The following is a 21,851-nucleotide window of genomic DNA, read 5'->3' as shown; positions in this document are numbered from 1 at the left end:
TAAAGTAACAATATTACTAAGGCTTTGCCGTCAGTCTGTCTGTTACCATGTTGAATCTTAAGAACCGTGATAGGTATAGTTGAAATTCTCACAAATGATGTTTTGATATTGCCTTAAAAACATCAAATAAACCGTTGATTTTTTTTCATTTGAAGCCCTGTTTTTGATAAAATACGATTCTTTAAGACAGGAAACCCACATAGGTTTAATTATACTATACCATTGTTCATTTTGTAGTTGAAGACGTAATTATAGTTTTAAAAGCAAATAAGTTTACTTTTGTTGTTAATTAAATAGAGCTAATTAGAAAATAAACGATTCAATTCGCAACTTCCTAACACAGCGCCATCTATGATCCGTTGGGAGAAACAAAACACAGTTTACCAAACACAATTTATTTCACATAATAGGCCCCCTGCTAAGTTACCTTCATCTTATATAGGGGACCGGGAGGTCTATAACCACACCTTAAAGAAATATAATTGTAGTTATGAAAGCTTCAAATAAATGTCTTCCACAACTGTTCCCTTAGCCAAGTGACAGTTCTTCATTGGAAAGTGGAAAACGCTTGAATGACAAGTCAAAGTGACATGACATATTTGTGTTTTTTTTCCGCAACTTTCACACAACGCCATCTAGTCTCAAACTAAGCAAAGCTTGTATTATGAGTACTAGACAACTGATAAACATACTTATATATTTCTAAATACATACATAACATAGATAAATTACACCCAGACAGACAAATGATCGTGCTCATCACATAAACATCCTGGGTGGGAATCGAACCCACGACCTCCGGTATAGCAGTCAGGGTCACTAGCCACTAGACCAGTAGATCGTAACTTAATGTCATTTCCATAAGTTTAAGCGTTTTTTTAGCGATTGTAGAAATGCCACTTGGCTATAGGGTCTTCAATTATATTAGTCTAAGGCGTTGGAGTACCCTCCCACCTACATACAAAATTACAAATCATGCTAAATACACATCAAAACATGCTTGTGTGTGTCTCTGTGTGTATGTGTGTGTCAGTGTGTTTTCTAAATACTACATAAATATACTGTTATCACATTTTATTTAATTACAAACCAAGTGACAAAATAAATGATGAGTTTATTTTTAATGCCCGGGCCATTTTAATAGTTTCATTATTGCTGGCATTCAACCTAAAGTAACCTAAACGTTTGCATTGTTTTAATAATAATTATTAATGCCCTTTATAACAAATATATATCCAGCAAATCTATTAACATCACGCGTTCATATCCAAATAAAACCATCATTTATCACTTGGTCACTACGAACGATTATTCAAAATGCCCGGGCATTTATAATAAATGCCCTGTTTTCTAGAGACGACTAAGTGCAACACCCATCCACCATATTGGTGTTCTTCTAACATTTATATAGATATATATGTACCTTGGATGCCCAGGCTGTGGTGGCCCCATGTATGTACTGGTCGCCTCATTTCTTCCCATCCTGTTAGAGACAACTTAGGTATTATTTCATACGCAAATTTCAAATCCAATTATATTAAGGGCATTTTTAATAAATATACATATAATTTTTGTACCAATTAATTATTATTAAAAGCGTATTTGTTTGTTTAAATATTGTAGACTCGTGTTGGAATGTTAAGGCAATTTATTGTTTTTGATTTTTAGGGCATTTTTAATAAGATACATAATTTTTATGTATAATTATTATTTTCATTCATAATTAAAATGTTTTTATGTAAACTCGGGGTTTTTTTTAATAAAATTCGTGTGTAGTTTCTTAAGACCAGTTTAAAAAATTATAATAAGTTAACGTTATTTAGAGTATGCTAACCCATAAAAAACATGAATGTAAAATAAGAACCATGTTCAATTTTAAAATATATATAAAATAATTGTTGATTTCAACGACAAAAGAACATAAATGGGTGCTTATTACCATTTCTTCTTATAATATAACTCAGGAACTTGTGGCTAAGCTATAACCGCATAAGTAAATCGATTACAGGTTAATCTACGCTTGACGCGGTTGGTCCGTAGATGGGTGACCATCTTTGACAAAACGAGTTCCTCCGTGTTTCGGAAGGCACGGTAAATCGTGGGTCCCGGCTGTTATTCCTACTTCTTCGACAGTCGCTATAAGTAGTCAGAAGCTAGAAAGTCTGACAACCAGTCTAACTAACAGGTATCGTGTTGCCCAGGTAACTGGGTTGAGGAGGTCAGATAGGCAGTCGCTCGTTGGAACTGGACTGGAAGCTGACCCCAACATAGTTGGGAAAAAGCTAGGCCAATGATGAACTTCTATGAAGGATTGCAACGCATTGCCATACACCGACACAAAAACGCGGATGACACAGCACGGAGGTTCAGGTTTAGTCAGTAAGAGTCTGACACTACCCATTTCCTCCCCCGTGGGAGTGAGTGTTGATGTACGATGGCTAGTTTCTTCGAGAAAACCTAATTCGAAATCCTATTAATATTACAAACGTGAAAGTTTGGTTGTTTCTCTGCTCCGAATGTTTGTACCTCTTTCACGCATAAACCATTGAACGTAATTAGATGAAACTTGGTATACAGATAGTTTATAACCAGGATTAACACATACGATAGTTTTTATCCTGATTTTATGTTCCCGTGGGATTATTTTTGGTTTGTAGCAAGTGGGGGCAACAGCTAGTAGTCTCGATTTTTTGCATTTCTTACAAGTTAATGATTTCCTTATATTATCTATACTAATATATAAAGCTGAAGAGTTTGTTTGTTTGTATTGGACGCGCTAATCTCAGGAACTACTGGGCCAAACTGTTTGTGTTGAATAGACCATTCACCGAGGAAGGTTTTAGGCTATATACCATCACGCTGCGACTAATAGGAGCGAAGATACAATGGAAAATGTGAAAAAAACAGGGCAGGTATAAATCATAACTTATATCTTCTACCCACGGGGACGAAGTCGCGGGCAACAGCTAGTCTTGTAATAAAAAAGGATTTTATTATATTTCAATTCCAATCCATTGTTTTACAGCCATATTCCCGATGAAAATGTAGCTATATTTTTTTTTTCATTATTTCGTTTCATTTTTAGAGATCTCGACTAAAACAATATAAGTTCTAGCTTAAATAAACACTAGATTTCTCGAAATCTTTCGTTTAATTAATTCTAAAAGTTTTTATGGGTCTGTGTTCCTTTATTATTGGATACTAGCTGATTCCTGCGGGCCCGCCCGCTACAAAACTAAAAAGATCCCACGATAACATTAAATCGGGATAAAAACTATCCTAAGTATTAATTTTGGTTATAAACTATCTGTGTACCAAGTTTCGTCTAAATCCGTTCAGTGGTTTTTGCGTGAAAGAGGAACAAACATACAAACTTTCGCATTTATAGTATTAGTAAGGCAACTTCGCTATAATTTTGTCTCTCTGTTTGTCGGTTCCGGCTAATCTCTGAAATTACTGGACCAATTTCGACCGGAATTTTATTCTCTGATAAAAATATAAAGAGTAATTTAACAACTCTGATGTTAGGAAAAAATCTTTACATTTATAAAAATAAAATAAATGCGGACAACATTACATACATTGTTCTGAACCCAAAGTAAGTTGCTGAAGCACTTGTGTTATGGAATTCAGATACAACGAAGGTACCACAAACACCCAGACCCGAAACAATGTAGAAATGTGAATTTTTACATTGACTCGACCGGGGATCGAACCTGGGACCTCAGAGCTAGCGACACCTTGAAACCGGTGCGTACGCCACTCGACCACGGAGGTCGTCTTATTTAGTAGTTTTTTTTTAATTCCACGCGAACCAAGTCGCGGGTAAAGCTAGTCGTGAATATAACGTAATATTATATCAAGCTACTGTCAAAATAGGTTCATTTGTAAAAAAACACAATGCCTCGCCCTATAAAAATAAAGTTCCGAATAAATTTACTAGAAAAACCTTTTCGAAGTACAGTATATTTTTATTATATCTACATTTTGTAAGAATAAATGTTATTTTTTTATCTTTGAGAACAAATAAAGTAGAAAAATTATTATTGTTTTAATATTTTTTGAAATAACTTTCTTGGGGAGAATTTGTTTTGTTTTACAAAAGCAATGTTGGCTATCTTAGGATACCGTAGAAACATAGCAAAATCGGAAAGCTTAAGGCTTTGCTATCTGTCCATCTGTCCGTTCGTCTGTCACCAGGCTGTATCTCATGAACTGATCCTAGACCTTTTTATTTAAAGATGATGTATTTATTCCGTCGCTATAAAAACATCGAAATAAAGTCGGGGTAACGCTTGGTACGGCCAGGAATTTGATTGGTGGGGATAATTTACTATGCTAATTAGTATTTTTTTTACTATTTGTACGAAATCCTCGGCGTTAGGAGTCCAACTAGCACATAACCGGTTTTAATATATACTACTAGCTGTTTCCCACGGTTTCACCCGCCTAGATGACAACGAAAACGTAACCCTGCTTTTACGAAGCCGTATAAAAGTAATCCATATGTTAATCCTAGGTGTCAGCTACCTCCAAACAAAATTTCATCGAAATCGGATCAGCCGTTTGGGCGTGACAAAGTAACAAACATACACATAAAAACACACTCAGTAACTTTCGAATTTTCAATATGAGTTTGATAGCATCATCTATATTAAGAACTTCCTCTTTTTCAAAGTCGGTTTAAAACCGATTCTTGTTGAAACAAATTAAGAAAAGTACAGTTTTGTATTGTATAAGGGAAAAGAGATTTTCTTGAGAGAGATAATTTCAATTATTTTATCTTCGTCCCGCCCTAAGACATTTTGTGTAGAGGTCCAAGTAATGAAAGAAAAGCGTATTCGGAAATTAATTTTGTTGTTTTAAATAAATAAATGCGGACAACATCACATACATTGTTCTGAACCCAAAGTAAGTTGCTAAAGCACTTGTGTTATGGAATTCAGATACAACGAAGGTACCACAAACACCCAGACCCGAGACAATGTAGAAATGTGAACTTTTGCATTGACCCGACCGGGGATCGAACCCGGGACCTCAGAGCTAGCGACACCTTGAAACCGGTGCGTACGCCACGACGCCGTCGCCGACCACGGAGGCTGTCAGCTTGTTTTGATTTCCTTAATTTGATTAAGGGCCGATTTTTTAATCGCTAGATAACTTTTATCTGTCAAATATGTTTGACGTTTTGACAGCTTTTGTATAGGAAATATGTCAAAAAGCCATATTTATTCCTCATAGGAAGTTAACTAATGATTGAAAATCGACCTTTAGGAATATAAGATAAACGGTCTTTTTACTTTTTGGTTACGGATCAAAAAAATATCTATGTGACGAATTAGTAAGATTTTTTTATTAAGTACCAAAGTAGGGTGTGACCCCTAGATTAGTAGAATTAATAGATTTGACAAATCTAAAAACCCGCGTTTTTAAATTTCACTACTCTATTCAAATTTTATTCAAAGCGGTCCAGCCGTTTTTAGTTATAAATTACATTGTCATTGGCTTAGAAGCTACTCTGAAAATTTTATCCTGCTAGCTTATCGGGAAGTGCCTCAACCTCAACGACAAACAAACGAACAAGAAATGTGAGTGTATAAAAAACGTGAAAAAATCTATCGAGTAATTTAACGGGAACTTATATGGCGGTGTTGAAACAAGCTCTTAATCAAAGTATTATTTTAAAGATCTTTTTAAGAGAACTTTCCGATACTTAATCGCTGCCGCTTATGCCCTGCGGCTTACGTCAAGCCTACCGCTTCCTCAAAAACCTTTTGTTTCGTAACTGCTTGAATCTTTCTTTTTTAAAAACACTGGCTTGTTACACACGCGGGTTTTCAAAACGGTCTGCAACGTTTACGTTTTGAGTGTAAACTTTTTTCTGAGTGGCCTTTTTATGCGCTTTTTTTTGTAAAGTTTTGTTGCTTTGCTTTCGTTTTGGTTGGTTTGTTATTTGTTATTATGGATTTAGTGTAATTGGGAATTTAATGTGTATTTTACTGTGTCCTACTAATATTATAAAGGGAAAAGTTTGTATGTATGGATGTTTGTTCGTCTTTCACGCAAAAACCACTGAACGGATTTAGACGAAACTTGGTACACAGATAGTTTATAACCAGGATTTACTCATAGGATAGGTTTTATCCCGATTTTACGTTCCCGTGGGAACATTTTTCATTAACAGCTTGTTGATAATATTTCTTATTAATAAATAATTTGTATAAGCTAGATATCTTATTAAAAAAATGTATATTTATTATCGACGCCAAAATCAACCAACCCAGGGACCCTTACAAAAAGTCTTAAGAAAAATAAAAACTTTAGCCCGCCAAATTCATGACCGTATCAACCATTCCTGAACGTCTATCTTTATTATTAGTATTTGTTGTTACATCGGTATCAAAAATATATCATTTATAAACATTCCAAATGTCTGTCTATTACGGTTTATAAGATACAGCTTGGTGACAGATGGACAGCTAGATAGACAGATAACAGGGATTTAGTAAAAACCAATTTAACCCTTTGGCTACAAAACCCTAGATTTGATCAAAGAAACGTCATATTAACCAACTATCAAATATTAAATTTAAATTATATTATTTATTAACAAAATCCGTCCATTTGCATTGACTTCACTAAACGCCCACGAGGGGGCGCTTTGTATGTTTACAAAGGCAAACTGACATTTTGAAAGGGATATCTGACAGCTGTCAGAAGTGACAGCTGTCAAATTCAAGTATTTAACAGTTTAATACTAAAACTGATTTGATTTAAAAAGATAGTCCTACGCATATTATGAACGTGAAAGTTTGTACGTCTTGCTTTTATAGTTTATGAGATTCAGCTCCGTTTTAAGATTTGGTTACAGAACCCCAAAAAGCGTGCCTGGTCCAATTCATTTTATATTCTTCTCCGTTTGTTTTCATACCGGTTTCCCCTACGAATTTCATTGAAGAATTATTTATAAGGACAGAGTAAGCAACGAAGACAAATACGAAGTTTTTTTAAAACCAATTGTTCTGGTAACATGGAATCGAAGAGTATAGGGAATTGTTCAAGCTGTCACAATTATGAGGATACGATCAACTTTTACCATTGTCTTTATCTAGCCTACTATGTCGCACGACTCGGCAAATGCCTCTTCCACATCCTTCTACGATTCTCTATCTTAAGCCACTTAGAGCAACTGCTTTCTAGGCCGTTTAGACAGATCAATAAAAATGAACATGAAAAATCTTTACACATGGTAAATATATACAACTAGCTGTTGCCCGCGACTTCGTCCGCGTGGTTAGAAGATATAAGTTAGGAATTTTTGAAAGGAAGCCCTCAAGGTGAATATTTTTCCCCGTTTTTGCCACATTTGCCATTGTATCTTTGCTCCTATCAGTTGCAGCGTGTGATATAGCCTAAAACCTTTCCATGAATGGTCTATTGAACACAAAAAATATTTTTTTCGATTTGAACCAGTATTTCCTGAGATTAGCGCCTTTAAACAAACTCTCCAGCTTTATATATTAGTATAGATTGATCTAAAACATACACTTTAAGATAATTAAATCAAGAATTGCTGAACAGAATCTCGTGGAATCTAAATATTGGATGATAATTAATTTTATTACGGAATATGCGATGATTCAATTTCTTGACACAAAGCAATTTAATTGGTTTATGTAATTATCTTTGCGATGGCTTTGTGTCACTAAATTTGCACCAATTTAGTGGCTAAATGTTGTTCTAAATGTTGTTTTATTTAAAGGATATTTTTAAGACTACCTTACTCAATTGGTCAAAACAGAATCCTTTATAGCTAAGGTTCCATTGTCTGTCGGTCTGCCATCAAGCTGTATCTCATGTACCGTGATAACTGAACAGTTGAAAGGTTGACAAATAATGTATTTTTGTTGCCGTTACTAAAATTATGATCAAAATTTAAGTGGAGGTGAAGCAACAGTTTGTGCGGTTATAAATGTGATGGAAAACCTTTTTTTCTGTAATGTTACTGTGTTGCAAGTCTAACTCGTACATGACTAGGTTTTTTAATTGAATTTAGTTGACTATTCCGAACAAGACAGTATTCAAACAACTTATATTTCTCGACAAAATTAATTAATAATTAGGAAATTATGTAGTAATGTAACTATTTAGCAAAACTTAATAAAGTTGACAAATAAGATTATAAATAGCTATAAAATGAACTAAATTAGAAACAACAGCAACAATTGCACAATAATTGCTATCATTTAATGTGCTATTGCAAAAGTCGTCAATAGTACTTCTGTCAAACAATTACATTGTGACTAAAATCAACGTTATCATATAGACCGGTAATAATGAGTGACAGGGACAGCGCTATACGAGTTGAAAGGGACCCGAATGTAGCCGAAGTCTCGCTCTAACACACGATGTTTTCTGCTCTGCGCTCTTTTCAACAAATTTATAGATACAATTATTTTGGGGATGATTTGAGCCGCATGGTTGAGCGAAAGTCAACCTTTATAGAGACAGAATACGGTAGGTAATTCCTTTTGAGGTAAATTGTAGTTGTTTTAAAATAATATTAAGGAAAATGGGCGAAAAAATATATTGTGGCCGAGATGTGTTGAAAGCTCGCACATGCCTATAATTGCAACTCCTGTAAACCAGGGTTAACAATTATAACCGACGAAAACCATCTAGCACTTAAAATTGGTATGTCCAGAAACTATTGACTGTCTTAAAACCTGCAATAAAATTAATTAGAAGTAGTAAATAGGAGTAAGAAATAGAAAGTTAAGCGAATATCATCATCCTAGAATTTACCCAACTATGTTGGGGTCGGCTTCCAGTCTAACCGGTTTCAGCTAAGTACCAGTGTTTTACAAGGAGCGACTGCCTACCTGACCTCCACAACCCAGTTACCTGGACAACACGATGCCTCTTATTTTTGCTAAGGTGCGGGAGTCCTTATAGACATTCGCTCCGTCGGTGGTATGGGTAGTGTCAGACTTTTACTGACTAAACCTGAACCGCCGCACTACGTCGTTGACGATTGACGAAAGTGACAGACACATAAAATCGGTATTAAAACTATCCTAAATCTTAATCCTAGTTGTAAACTATCTGTGTACCAATTTTCATCTAAATCCGTTCAGTAGTTTTTGCGTGACAGATCACAAACATCCATACACCCAAACTTTCGCGTTTATGATATTAGAAAGACTTTTAAAAAAGCCACAGTTGACTTGCAAATTGCACAAAGACCAACAAGACATTGTATATGGATACAGAGTCATATGTATCCAAGATACCAAGATATACACTCAACGTGGTATAGAGATACACCAAAGTAATTGAATTTCAGTACAATCGATATTGGGGCACAAAATCCTCTAAATCGCTAGCGGGCCGCAATAGGGGCCGGGCGTATATGGGGGCAATACTACATAAGTATGTAATAGAGTATCTCTTTGCAGGGAATGAGTGTATGTTGTTCAAGAGGCGTCAGCTTAGCTGAATATGTGATTTTGATTTGAAGTTAAGCAGCTTTTTTCAAGGTTTGGATTTGGATGGGTGGGCATTTTTTTAATATACGATTTTCTAATGGTATGTTTGCTGAGGAAGATGTTTGGTTTGGTGATTACTAGTATTTTGAATAATAGACGTTGATTTTTGACAGTCGTCAAGTCATTGCAGTTCTGACGCAGTCTTACTATGTGACTACTATGTGTGTTACTATGTGTGTTACAGTAACATGTGTTGTGTTGTCAGATAGACAGTCGCGAGGTAACATACTGGTGTTCAGCTGTCGGTGATTAAAAGGTGATGATGATGAAACTATGAAGAATAACTGCAGATAGTAGGTAATTGAGGTGTTGGGCATGGTGGATGGATATAGGGGAAGAGGACGACCAAAGAAACGATGGATAGATTGTGTGAAAGACGATATGGCTGTAAAGAGTATTTCTTGTGAGATGACGTCAGATAGAAAGGTATGGAAGAAGAAGACATGTTGCGCCGAGCACTAATAAAATAATTGGGATGAGGGCAGAAGAAGTATTTGAAATAAGAACGTCCTTCCTTTTTTGAAACACGACTAATAAGCCAAAAGCAACAAGAAAAACCAAAAAAAGAACATCATAAAAATAAAATTCAAATTAGGAATATCAGTTACACAATCGAGTTCGAATTTCAAACTGAAATTTAATTCTAATAATAAGCCGCGGAGTCTTGTAACGGTTTATTGGCAACTTCGGCAATCTTCGGGCGTTCCATTTTCAAAATTCGGAATTGCCGAAGACAGCCGAATGGGTTTTCGTTATTGCTAAAGGAAATTGGCATAGGAATTGATTCGGTGTTCAAAATTACTGGCTGAAATTTTAGCTTTTGATCTAATTTTATTTTTCTACAAATTTTATATAAAATCTTTCATGTGAGAGTTAGACTTGCCACGTTAAATGATAGGCACAAATAAGTCAATAATCAAATTGGTCACCCATCTTACTTCTGACCATTACAACCGCTGCTTAATCTTTTAATTATTCTTTTAATATTCTTTTAATCATAATTTTTTAACGTAACGAAACAATGGTTATGAGACAGCAACACGACAACACGGTTTATGAGATACAGTCTGCTCACAGACGAACGGCTAGACATCAGATGCTTAGTTCGGTTCCGTATATACCTTTAGGTACGTGCGTAACCCTAAATATACTACAAATAACTTCAAAGGTAAAAAAAGGTATCTAAAATAATCATCGGCAACCTAACTTATCTAGCCATACCCTTAAAATTAATCCACCGTAACGTATTCTGTTACAAAACAACCAAATTTCAACCATAAACCCACGCGATAAAGCTCAAATTCCTCTAAACCATCCACCCCCCTTTTGTATCAAACCCAACGTACAAGGAATTATAGACTTTAACGCACAAGAAATAAGGTCGAAATTCGGCTGTAACGGAAAGTTGAGAGCGAATATACAGGATGAATTTTTTATACCCTAACTTGGGATTTAACCGACTTTGAAATGAGAGTGTTGTGTTTGCACTGTACTGGTTAATTTATACGTTTAATGTTTAATATTGGATTAGGTTTATAGACTATTCATTATTCGAAAGTTCTAGAAGAACAGTCTGGAGTTTCGAGTGTATTTTGGTAAGTAGGTATGTATCGCGGTTTGTTGCAATTTTTTAAGAGTTTTGATTATAAATTTCGTGAAGCTAATTTATAATTGTTTAAGCATGGTTTACTATTGCGTTTCGGGATTAAGGGTCTAGGGTGAAATCCAAGCGGAGTCCTTAATCATGAGCTGACGCAACGGTAAAAGAACCGGCAAAGAACCTTTGTATTAATTAACTGACTTATTAATTAACTATACATTAGAATAAACAACTTTCTACAAGAAAAAAACAAAGGAAAATACAATTGAAAAGAGATCGTTTGCTCTTGAAGTCGTTTGAGGAAGAAAAATTGAACCGTCAAAGACAATTTTTTATAACCGGTTAGTTAAAAAAAGTTGTTTACAAGCTTAATCCGGCTGTATTCTGACAACAACAGAACTCGGTTAAAGACTACAAGAAGATTAGTTACGTAACAGAGGCACTGTAAAAAACGGTTAAGAGTGAGTTGAAATCAGGACACTGAGGGATCCGTACAAATAAACTTATGATAATATTTTTAACAAAAAAAAAACCTTACAACCAACTTTAAATAAAAGCAAGTGGGTCAAGGGTGATTTTTAATGGGACCAAATGATAGGTATTTTTCTTAAAAGAAAAAAGTAATCAACGACTTTATGACGTCGGTTGAAAATCAAAATTTCAAAAGAAAATTACCAGCCTTCAAATTGATTTCCCTAACATCTGTCATAATCCGTCCATAGCAAGACATCACCTATGGAAATTAGAACTCTAGTTATGACGTTTAATGAGATACAGAATGGTGATTGACGAACAGACGACCGTCCTATAGCAATAAGGTTTCCCTTTGGGTACGGACCCTAAAAATTGAAATTAATCTCAAACATTTTGTACACATTATCATTTAAATCTACAAGCTCACTTTAACTCTCTCTTCGAAATATACTTTTGCTTCATTTTTACTCTCAAAAAAAACTTCACACATTTTTGAAAAAGCAGGTAATTCAATAACCTACTTCTTGACGTCGGTTAAAAATAACCCATCAATATACATGCGCGCATTTCTCGCACACCCTGTATATATGTAAATTACAACATCAGCTCCCTCTCGGTTCGTTAGGCTATCCTTTTACGAGCACCCTGTATAAGTGACGGGAGGTAGCGTTTGAAACATGCTGTATTTTTTTTGTGGAATATTGTTTTAATCTTTTTTTTTTGTGACGGTGTGTGAGTGTGTTTATTTATAGTTTTTGCTTAAATATTTATTTATGTGAAAGGTAAGTGGGAGAGTGGGGTGGCTTTTGCCCAATAGTGGGACTATTAAATTAATAATAATGAAATATTACGGTAACTTATGATTCAAAATTGTTGTAGTCTTATTTTCTACTTTAAGGTGAAAAAATAACACATAATCATTAAAAACTATTAATAGTTAAGTAGCAATTAAAATCCAATGCTTAAATCAAATGACAAAGCCAAAATTTACATAGTTGGGTTATTTAATTGTAAAAAAAAACTTAGTCTGAAAAATCTCCAAAAAATGAAGAGTCCTTTAAGAGTCGTGACTACAATATATGTTACTTTCTACCCTTCTAGTCAAATGATACAATTAACGTCATTAGAAAAGTCAAAGTTACAAGACTTATCTATACTAATATATAAAGCTGAAGAGTTTGTTTGTTTGATTGTTTATTTTTTGTTTGAACGCCCTAATCTCAGGAACTACTGGTTTAAATTGAAAAATTCTTTTTGTGTTGTTAAATAGACCGTTCATCGAGGAAGGTTTTAGGCTATCTACCATCACACTGCGACTAATAAGAGCGAAGATACAATGGAATATTATTTATCTTCGAGGGCTTCCGTTCAAAAAATCCTAACTTATATCTTCTAACCGGACGAAGTCGCGGGCAACAGCTAGTTATTTATAACCAGACTTGGCAAAATGTGATCTATTGTAACCTCTAATAGGGTTTAAATTAAATCACCAATACTTTCCAAATCTGCTGAATGCTGGAATCGTTGTTTAATATTTTAATAAACATATTATTATACTTAAATAACAAAAGCGCGATGTAATTCGATACCAACGCCATCTATGGAGCTATAGGTACAACTTTTTAAAAAATGGTTTAAGGCCCGATTTTTCAGTCGTCATATCACTTTTATGTGAGGAATAAATATGGCCATTTGACATATTTTCTATACAAAAGCTGTCAAAACGTCAAACGTATTCTTCGAATAAAAGTTAATTGGCGATTGAAAAATTGGTCCTTAAGCCATGTTTTTTTTTGTGAATGTATAATTTACGAAATTTTACATTCTGGTTATGAACACTTATAGACACTAAATGCCATTACTATACATTTGAATATATTTTGACATCAGCTCGAAAGTCTGACAACCAGTCTAACTAAAAGGTATCGTGTTGTCTGTAACTGGGTTGAGGAGGTCAGATAGGCAGTTGCTCCTTGTAAAACACTGGTACTTAGCTGAATTCCGTTAGACATGAAGCCGACAACAACATAGTTGGGAAAAGGCTAGAATAATGATGATGATATAAGTTCTAGGGTATTATGATATTATATTAATGTATCTATATACATTTGCAATAAGATCGGTAAATCTGTCTGTTCCTAATGTTTTAAGATTAAGTCTTTATGTTAGTTTTAATGATTTTTTGTTGTCGTCTGAATCTGATTTTAATGGTGTTGCATTATATTTGTGGATATTAACAACCCACTGTTGGGCAAAACCAGGAGCTTTTGTCGAACGACTTCAAAGAGGACGAGGTTCATAATTTGTCTGATTTTTTAAATAATTGCTACCTAAGAACTAGGGACTGGATGGATCGATATTTAATCCAATTGCCATTCATTCATCGGCCATTGTTAATAGCAGATTTGGGGCTTATACTAGGACTTTTGCTTGTAAAAGAGAAACAATATTTGTTATTCAGGTTTCCTAACCATATTTCCTATCTCAATTTTTCAGTGATATCCCAAACAACTCAAAAAAGGAAAAAAAAACTTTGAAACAGTCACACTCGTACTTTGCCTGCACTGAGGATCGAACCACCACGTCGTGCATACAAATCTATACTAATATATAAAGCTGAAGAGTTTGTTTATTTGAACGTGCTAATCTCAGGAACTACTGGTTCAAATTGAAAAATTCCTTTTGTGTTCAATAGACCATTCATCGAGAAAGGTTTTAGGCTATATAACATCACGCTGCAACTAATCGGAGCGAAGATAAAATGGAAAATGTGGCAAAAAAGGGGAAAAAATATTCATCTTCGAGGGCTTCCGTTCAAAAATTCCTAACTTATATCTTCTAACCACGCGGACGAAGTCGGGGGCAACAGCTAGTCTATATATATAACCAAAAGCCCACCGCGCTTTATTGCGAGCGTATTGATTTTCTCTTGCACCAACCATTGCATGAATTAGTTACGGCTATATCCTCTGAATTCTGTACCGATGCATATTTATACGTCACAAGCGTAATAATTATATTGTTACAACAAATACATACAAAAGTCTTTGAATAAAAAACTGCTGTGTCAAACTTGATGGGAATTTTAGTATCAAATGACAGCTATTTCAAGATAAACGAAATATGAAGTTTCTTGCCGGTTCTTCTCCATAAGAATGACATTTTGGAACCGTGCAACTAGAGTCAGTAATGTAACGTTTTTGTTTGAAAACAATAGTATAAGCTAGTTCCTGATACAATCGAATTGATATCATATAGGTACTCTTTCTGAAACTAGCACCAAAAGGGATATTTGACTAAGGGCCGATTTTTCAATCGCCAGATAACTTTTATTCGACGAATATGTTTGACGTTTTGACAGCTTTTGTATAGAAAATATGTCAAACGGCCATATTTATTCCTCAGATAAAAGTTATCTGGCGATTGAAAAATCGGGCCTAAATCTAATAAAATAAATCTGTTTAGTCCGTCAAACAGATTTACAAAAAATATTGACTACGTATTTTTCATTTTATCATCATTAAAAACGAAGAAGATAAAAAGCATTTAGATATGGTAGTGGGGGTTATAAACATCACTTGCTAGTAAAAAGCGTACTGGTAAGTGACGTCACACGAGATTTTAAATCACTGTATCCATGTTTAAGAGATGAAAGAAGAAATACGTCATCATCATCCTAGCCTTTTCCCAACTATGTTGGGGTCGGCTTCCAGTCTAACCGAATTCAGCTAAGTACCAGTGTTCTACAAGGAGCGACTGCCTATCTGACCTCCTCAACCCAGTTAGTTAGACTGGTTGTCAGACTTTCAAGCTTCTGACTAGACGTTACGACCTCCAAGGTTTTATGACTAACTCCCGGGACCCACAATTTGATGTGCATTCCGAAACACGGCCGAATCAAGGCCGAATCGAGTTTGGAATCAAATTTAGTTGAATTGATTAAAATACATACATAAAAAAAACGGGTAAAATTATCAACAGCTGATTAAAATACAAAAAATTAACAATTGAAAATTAACATAAAATCGGGATAAAACTATCCGTTGTATTATCCATATAATAAACCACTAGCTATTGCCCGCGACTTCGTGCACGTGGTTAGAATTTTCCCCGTTTTTTCTACATTTTCCATTGTATCTTCGCTCCTATTAGTCGCAGCGTGATGCCTTCCGTGATAAATGGTCTATTCAACACAAAAAGATTTTTTCAAATCGAACGAGTAGTTCCTGAGATTAGCGCGTTCAAACAAACAAACTCTTCAGCTTTATATATTAGAACTAGCTGTTGCCCCCGACTTCGTCCCCGTGGGTAGAAGATATAAGTTATGATTTATACCTGCCTTGTTTTTTTTACATTTTCCCTTGTATCTTCGCTCCTATTAGTCGCAGCGTGATGGTTTATAGCCTAAAGCCTTCCTCGATGAATGGTCTATTCAACACAAAAAGAATTTTTCAATTTGGACAAGTAGTTCCTGAGATTAGCGCGTTAAAACAAACAGACAAACAAACTCTTCAGCTTTATATGTTAAGTATAGAAGTATAGATATAGATTTGTCATCACCCATCATCAAAACGTTTTTTTTTCGCATTGACCAATTTTTTTTTTTCTCATTTCATAAACAGAATAGTATTAATAACAGTATTTATTGTTATTAGAACAATACAATAAAATGAAAGAAATCGCGGAAAGACAGAAATTTGAAACATGGGAATCGTAAATAGTAAGGATTTCATATCTAGGAGAAAAGTGGATGAAGCAACAAGCAATTCCAGGACGAGCAATGATGGGCATGTGTATCAGGCTAACTTATTGCCTATGCATATCAGAATTATCAGAAAATAACATATTAAAACAGTTGCTGGAATTTAGACCTGCAACTACATTTGTGCATAATAATACAATCTTTGAAACCCTAGCTCACATAAATACTAAGACCTTTGTTTAGTCCTAGCTACCGCATTAGGTTAAGTAACCTGTAATGATAGATTAGTGTGATAATTAAATAAAAAAAAAATAAGAAAACCTCAAAAATAAAAAATTGACATCAAAAAAAAAAAATCGCAGTGACCCATTATTTTTTTACCAAAACCTTCCTTTTATCATTTCCAAAAACATAATAACTATCAAAAAGATACTATAAATTATCATTAAAACATTTTATATCATCATTTTTCTCGAACAAGGCAAACTGTCAGCCATCTTGGTCCGTGAGCGCGCGTATTGATTTTGACTCGAAGCGTTCGGACATACCGATGTAAACTGTTGCATTCTGTTATGAGTACCGAGGGCGAGGTAGTTTGGTAACATGGAGCGAGCTGTTTGACGTCAGTTTGAATCAAACTTGTAAGTTTGAGTGAGTTAAATTGGAATTTTGATCGATTTAAAGTTATGTAGGACTGTTTTTTAGATAACTTTAACAATCCCTACTAATATTATTAATTTGAAAGTAACTCTGTCTGTGTGTCTGTCTGTCTGTTACGCTTTCACGTCTAAACCACATAACTGATTTTAATAAAATTTGGTACAGATATAGAGTTGACCTTGAGAAAGAACATAGGATATCTCTTGGAAACGCGATGTAACCTATATCTATCTATCTATCTATCGACGCGGGCGAAAAGCTAGTAATTTATAGATTAAAAACATCTAAAAACCCACGTTTTTAAATGTCACTCCATTCATATTTTATCCAAATCGGTCCAGCTGTCTTTATAGTTGTAAATTGCATTGTCATCGTGTTTGAAGCTACCCTGAAAATTTCAGCCTGCTAGCTTATCGGGAAGTGTCTCAAAATTGAGTCCCAAAAATCCCGGAACGACAAACAAACAAGAAAGTGAGTGTATAAAAACGTAGGAAAAATGTTATGCCTGAATATTTTTGACTGTCTTTTAAAGTAGGTTAAAAAATAACTATTATTAAGTACGTAACTAGACATTTAGTTTGTCTGTAAGAGTTAACACTCTTTTAACACGCAGCCACGCCCAGTCAGGTTATTTATAATTTTAACTGTGGGTTACCTCATGACAAAATGTGGTTCATTAATTATTATTATTTTTTAACTTTGTCTTAATTATTTAAACTGTGTTTTTATTTAGGCGTCTCAACCCTTGAACTGCACGCATTTTTTGTACTTATAATCTTGGTGTCTTTTATATAAATACACTAGCTGTTTCCCGCGACTTCGTCCGCGTGGTTAGAAGATATAAGTTATGATTTATACCGGCCCTGTTTTTTTTCACATTTTCCTTTGTATCTTCGCTCCTATTAGTCGCAGCGTGATGGTTTATAGCCTAAAGCCTTCCTCGATGAATGGTCTATTCAACACAAAAATATTTTTTTCAATTTGAACCAGTAGTTCCTGAGATTAGCGCGTTCAAACGAACAAACAAACTCTTCAGCTTTATATAAGTATAGAGTATCTAATTCAAGGCCGATGATTAAAGACATCATCATCATCATCATCATCATTCCCCTGCCCTTATCCCAATTATAATTTGATGTGGGAATTCCTTCACTTTTCCAAAAATACATCTATCGATTTTGACCATTTATACCAAGCCTTACGCGCGGTTATAACTGGGTAGAACCGTTTGGCTAATTAAAAGAATTGCCCCGTATATGGGTCACAGTTATAATTAGTTAAATTTATTACTCAGCCGGCCCATAGGGTAAAACATGGCGGTGTTATGTGGAGTTCAAGTTGCTTGTAATATTTTTTTTTGCGATGTATGTTTAAATAACTGTTTTTTTTTGGTTTGGGTAAATTTAATGTGTTTTTAATAAAGTTCTTGACGAATAAAGTCTTTCATGTGTACTAAATTGATGCTATGAATTTTTAAAACAATAAAAATAGTAGTCTAGTGTGAAACGGACTCGCATTACTAAGGGTTCTGTAGATATTGGATTATTTCTACATAACTCTTAGTATTGCGAGTAAGAAATATATTTTCGAACCAAAGATTTGGTCACCTATCAGATTTATGATCTTACAATCGTTGCTTAGCCTTGTTGTTTGTTTATATTATTTATATTTATAACTTTCGGCCTATCATAGTTCATGACGTATTACCTGTTGACAGACAGACGAAGAGATAGGTGACTCTCACTAATAGGGTTATAGTATAGGTGTCCTAGGTAATAGGAATCCTATTAGTGACCTACGTTTAATAAATGGGATATGAGGATAGGATAGGTAGGTGGGTAGATCAGCCAGTTATTAATTAAAAAATCAATACAATAAATCTCATTAGTCCCTCAGTTAGATAACTGAAAAGTATGAGACACGTATTTTTTCCTTTTTCAGAAAAACTAGAATTGACAAAGATTAACTGCTTTAAAGTTTAGGAGAGGGGGCTTGTGACGTAACGATAGAGTAAAATTTAAACTCAATCGTGACGTCACGCGTAAGTTTCATTCACTGTAATTTGGTCAATTTACGTTTGCGGGACAAATTAAAAAATACGTATCCATTATTATACAAAAAACTACAAGACGGAAACTGCAAAAAAAAATTGTCACCATCCCTATTGTAATATCAGAAAATTGCTTTCGTTTCCTAAGTTTGATTTACTAATTGTGTCTGAAGTAGGTTTGATCTTCTCGTTTTAAGCATTGTGTCAAACTATCACGTCCTTGATTTTTTTTAATCTGTTTTGCAGAGTTAGTTTAATGGATGGAATAATCTTCGACAGTTTGATGATATTTTGTTTCATTGTAGTTTTGATGAATAGTCAAACCGTTTTATTAAAGGAAAAAAATCCTTCAAACCGTTTGATAAAACTGCGTATTTCTGTTTTGTATCACAAGTTAAACAAGATTGCAATTTGGACGATCATCAAAACACTTTAACCGCCTTGAAGTTTGAGTCAAACCCCCAAACTTGTTTGAAGGTTTACAGTAACATTTTAGCACTTCATCGCCCAGTTGTCCGTTTCGCAGAATTTATTAATATTAGGTATTTCATTTGCCATTACCAGCCAAGGTCGGACAAAATCAATAGTTAGCACAAAACCGTGTGGTTTGTCCAAGCGCAATGGACGAACCGTTAATATACGAGTAGTTATCATAATGTATACTAATATATAAAGCTGAAGAGTTTCTTTGTTTGATTGTTTGAACGCGCTAATCTCAGGAACTACTCGAAACTGAAAAATTATTTTTGTGTTGAATAGACCATTTATCAAGGAAGGCTATAGGCTATATAACATCACGTTGCGACTAAAAGGAGCGAAAATACAATGAAAAATGTGGGAAAAACGGGGAAAATTCTAACCACGTGGACGAAGTCGCGGGCAACAGCTAGTAATATTATAAACGCGAAAGTTTGTATGTACGGATGTTTGTTACTCTTTCACGCAAAAACCACTGAACGGATTTAGACGAAACTTGGTACACAGATAGTTTATAACCAGGATTAACATATAGGATAGTTTTATACCGATTTTATGGTATCGCGGGATCATTTCGTAAATTATTTGCTATAATAGGCCCGCGGTTTTTGTATACCTACACCGATTTTTCTTACAGAAATAATAGCGAAAACAAAAGTTGGTACCAAGAAATTAGGTTTAAAATTAATAGATTTAAAAAATCTAAATCACCACGTTTTTAAATGTCAAAGTTTGACAAACTTTAACAGGTTTTAATAGTTGTGAATTGCATTGTCATCGGGTTTGAAGCTACCCTGAAAATTTCAGCCTGCTAGCTTATCGGGAAGTGCCTCAAAATTGAGTTGCAAAAATCCAACCGGAACGACAAACAAACTAACATACAAACAAACAAGAAAATGAGTTTATAAATACGTGGGAAAAAATAACCTCGAAGGAGAAAGCAGGCAGTGTCAGACTCTTACTGACTAAACCTGAACCGCCGTGCTACGTCATCCGCGTTTAGGCGGTGGCAATGCAAAGGAATTCTTAAGGCACCATTCGTACCTTCCTCTTCTAAATTATATATTATTTCATAAAATAAATAGGTATAATTAAAATTAATTTTCGTACGTTTAAATTATTTTCTTCATACTCAAATATAATGGGGGCTTATTAGCTAAAAGATATTATAATAGCAGCCATTTTGGAAAATATATCGCATTTTATCTTACATCATATAATCTAAGTATTTCATGAAAGTTTCAGTTAATTATTTCATGTTATTATAGATAATCATAGGCTCTTACTGTGTTAAACATAATATAGTGTTATTATTATTTATATCTCTCGAGAGGAGCTCGTGCCTAAGCTATAACCGCATAAGTGATTCGATCACAGTTTAAGCTATGCATGACGCGGTTGGTCCGTAGATGGGTGACCATCTTTGTAATAGCGAGTTCCTCCGTGTTTCGGAAGGCACGTTAAATTGTGGGTCCCGACTGTTATTCTGACTGATTCCAACGTCAGCTCATGATTAAGGACTCTGGTTGGGTCCGAAGCCAGTCGGGCGATCCCGACAAATACGCGTGAGTAAACCGTTGCATCATTTAGCTGTACATATTATACTGTTGCCACTCTGCTTTATATAGGTCACATTAATATTTAACAGGTAATTTACATTATTAGCTGTCTCCGTGACACAGGAAGCAAGTAAAATCGTTGCTCCCGACTGCCATACATTGATTGTTTACAGGCGTTGAGTCAATCTTAAAGCCAAATGGTTCAGATTGTTAATAAGAGTCTTATGCTACCTACCGCGCTCACTCCCTGCTCTAAAAGGTACTCCATCATCATCATCCACAGCCTGTATCCTCCCACAGCTGGGCATAGGCCTCCCCTTTCTTGTGCCAATTTCTACGGCCCTGTGTCAGCCTCATTTAGACTCGACCCGAGACCTTAACTATATCGTTTTGAAGGTACTACTGCATAATGTGTATCTGTTTGTTTTCCCGAAATAAATAATTAAATAAACTACTAATTTCTTACCCAAGTGTCAGGTAAACTTAGGCAAGAAAATTTATCTCCCTACTAAAAAAATCTAACTACCTATGTGAATTATTCAAATTTAAATACTATGTATAATCATAAGTATTTTTCCCACGTTTGTATACACTCACATTTTTGTTTGTTTGTCATTCCGGTTGGATTTTAGTAACTCAATTTCGAGGTACTATCAGCAGGCCGAAATTTTCAGGGTAGCTTCAAAACGGTGACAATGCCATGTTAAACTTTAAAAACGCCTGGACCGATTTTGATAAAATTTGAATGGAAGGCATATTTTTCTCCAAACATGATTTCTTT

General features: G+C 34.7%; 1 protein-coding gene across 4 annotated transcripts in view; it reads right to left on the bottom strand.

Moving 5' to 3' along the window:
- Positions 1 to 21,851, bottom strand: part of LOC113508891 (nucleolysin TIA-1) — a 172,017-nt gene that overhangs the window by 23,095 nt on the left and 127,071 nt on the right. For 2 of the 4 annotated variants that reach the window (XM_026892056.1, XM_026892055.1), the window contains one exon: positions 1,424 to 1,483. The exons of the other annotated variants lie outside the window; for them this stretch is intronic. In XM_026892056.1, coding sequence (XP_026747857.1) covers positions 1,424 to 1,483 — 60 coding nt within the window. The remainder of the gene's footprint in view (positions 1 to 1,423; positions 1,484 to 21,851) is intronic. 4 annotated transcript variants of the gene reach the window in all.

Source organism: Trichoplusia ni, chromosome 3 (genome assembly GCF_003590095.1).
Source record: "Trichoplusia ni isolate ovarian cell line Hi5 chromosome 3, tn1, whole genome shotgun sequence".
Lineage (NCBI taxonomy): Eukaryota > Metazoa > Arthropoda > Insecta > Lepidoptera > Noctuidae > Trichoplusia > Trichoplusia ni.
This window is presented reverse-complemented; position numbering and strand designations above follow the sequence as displayed.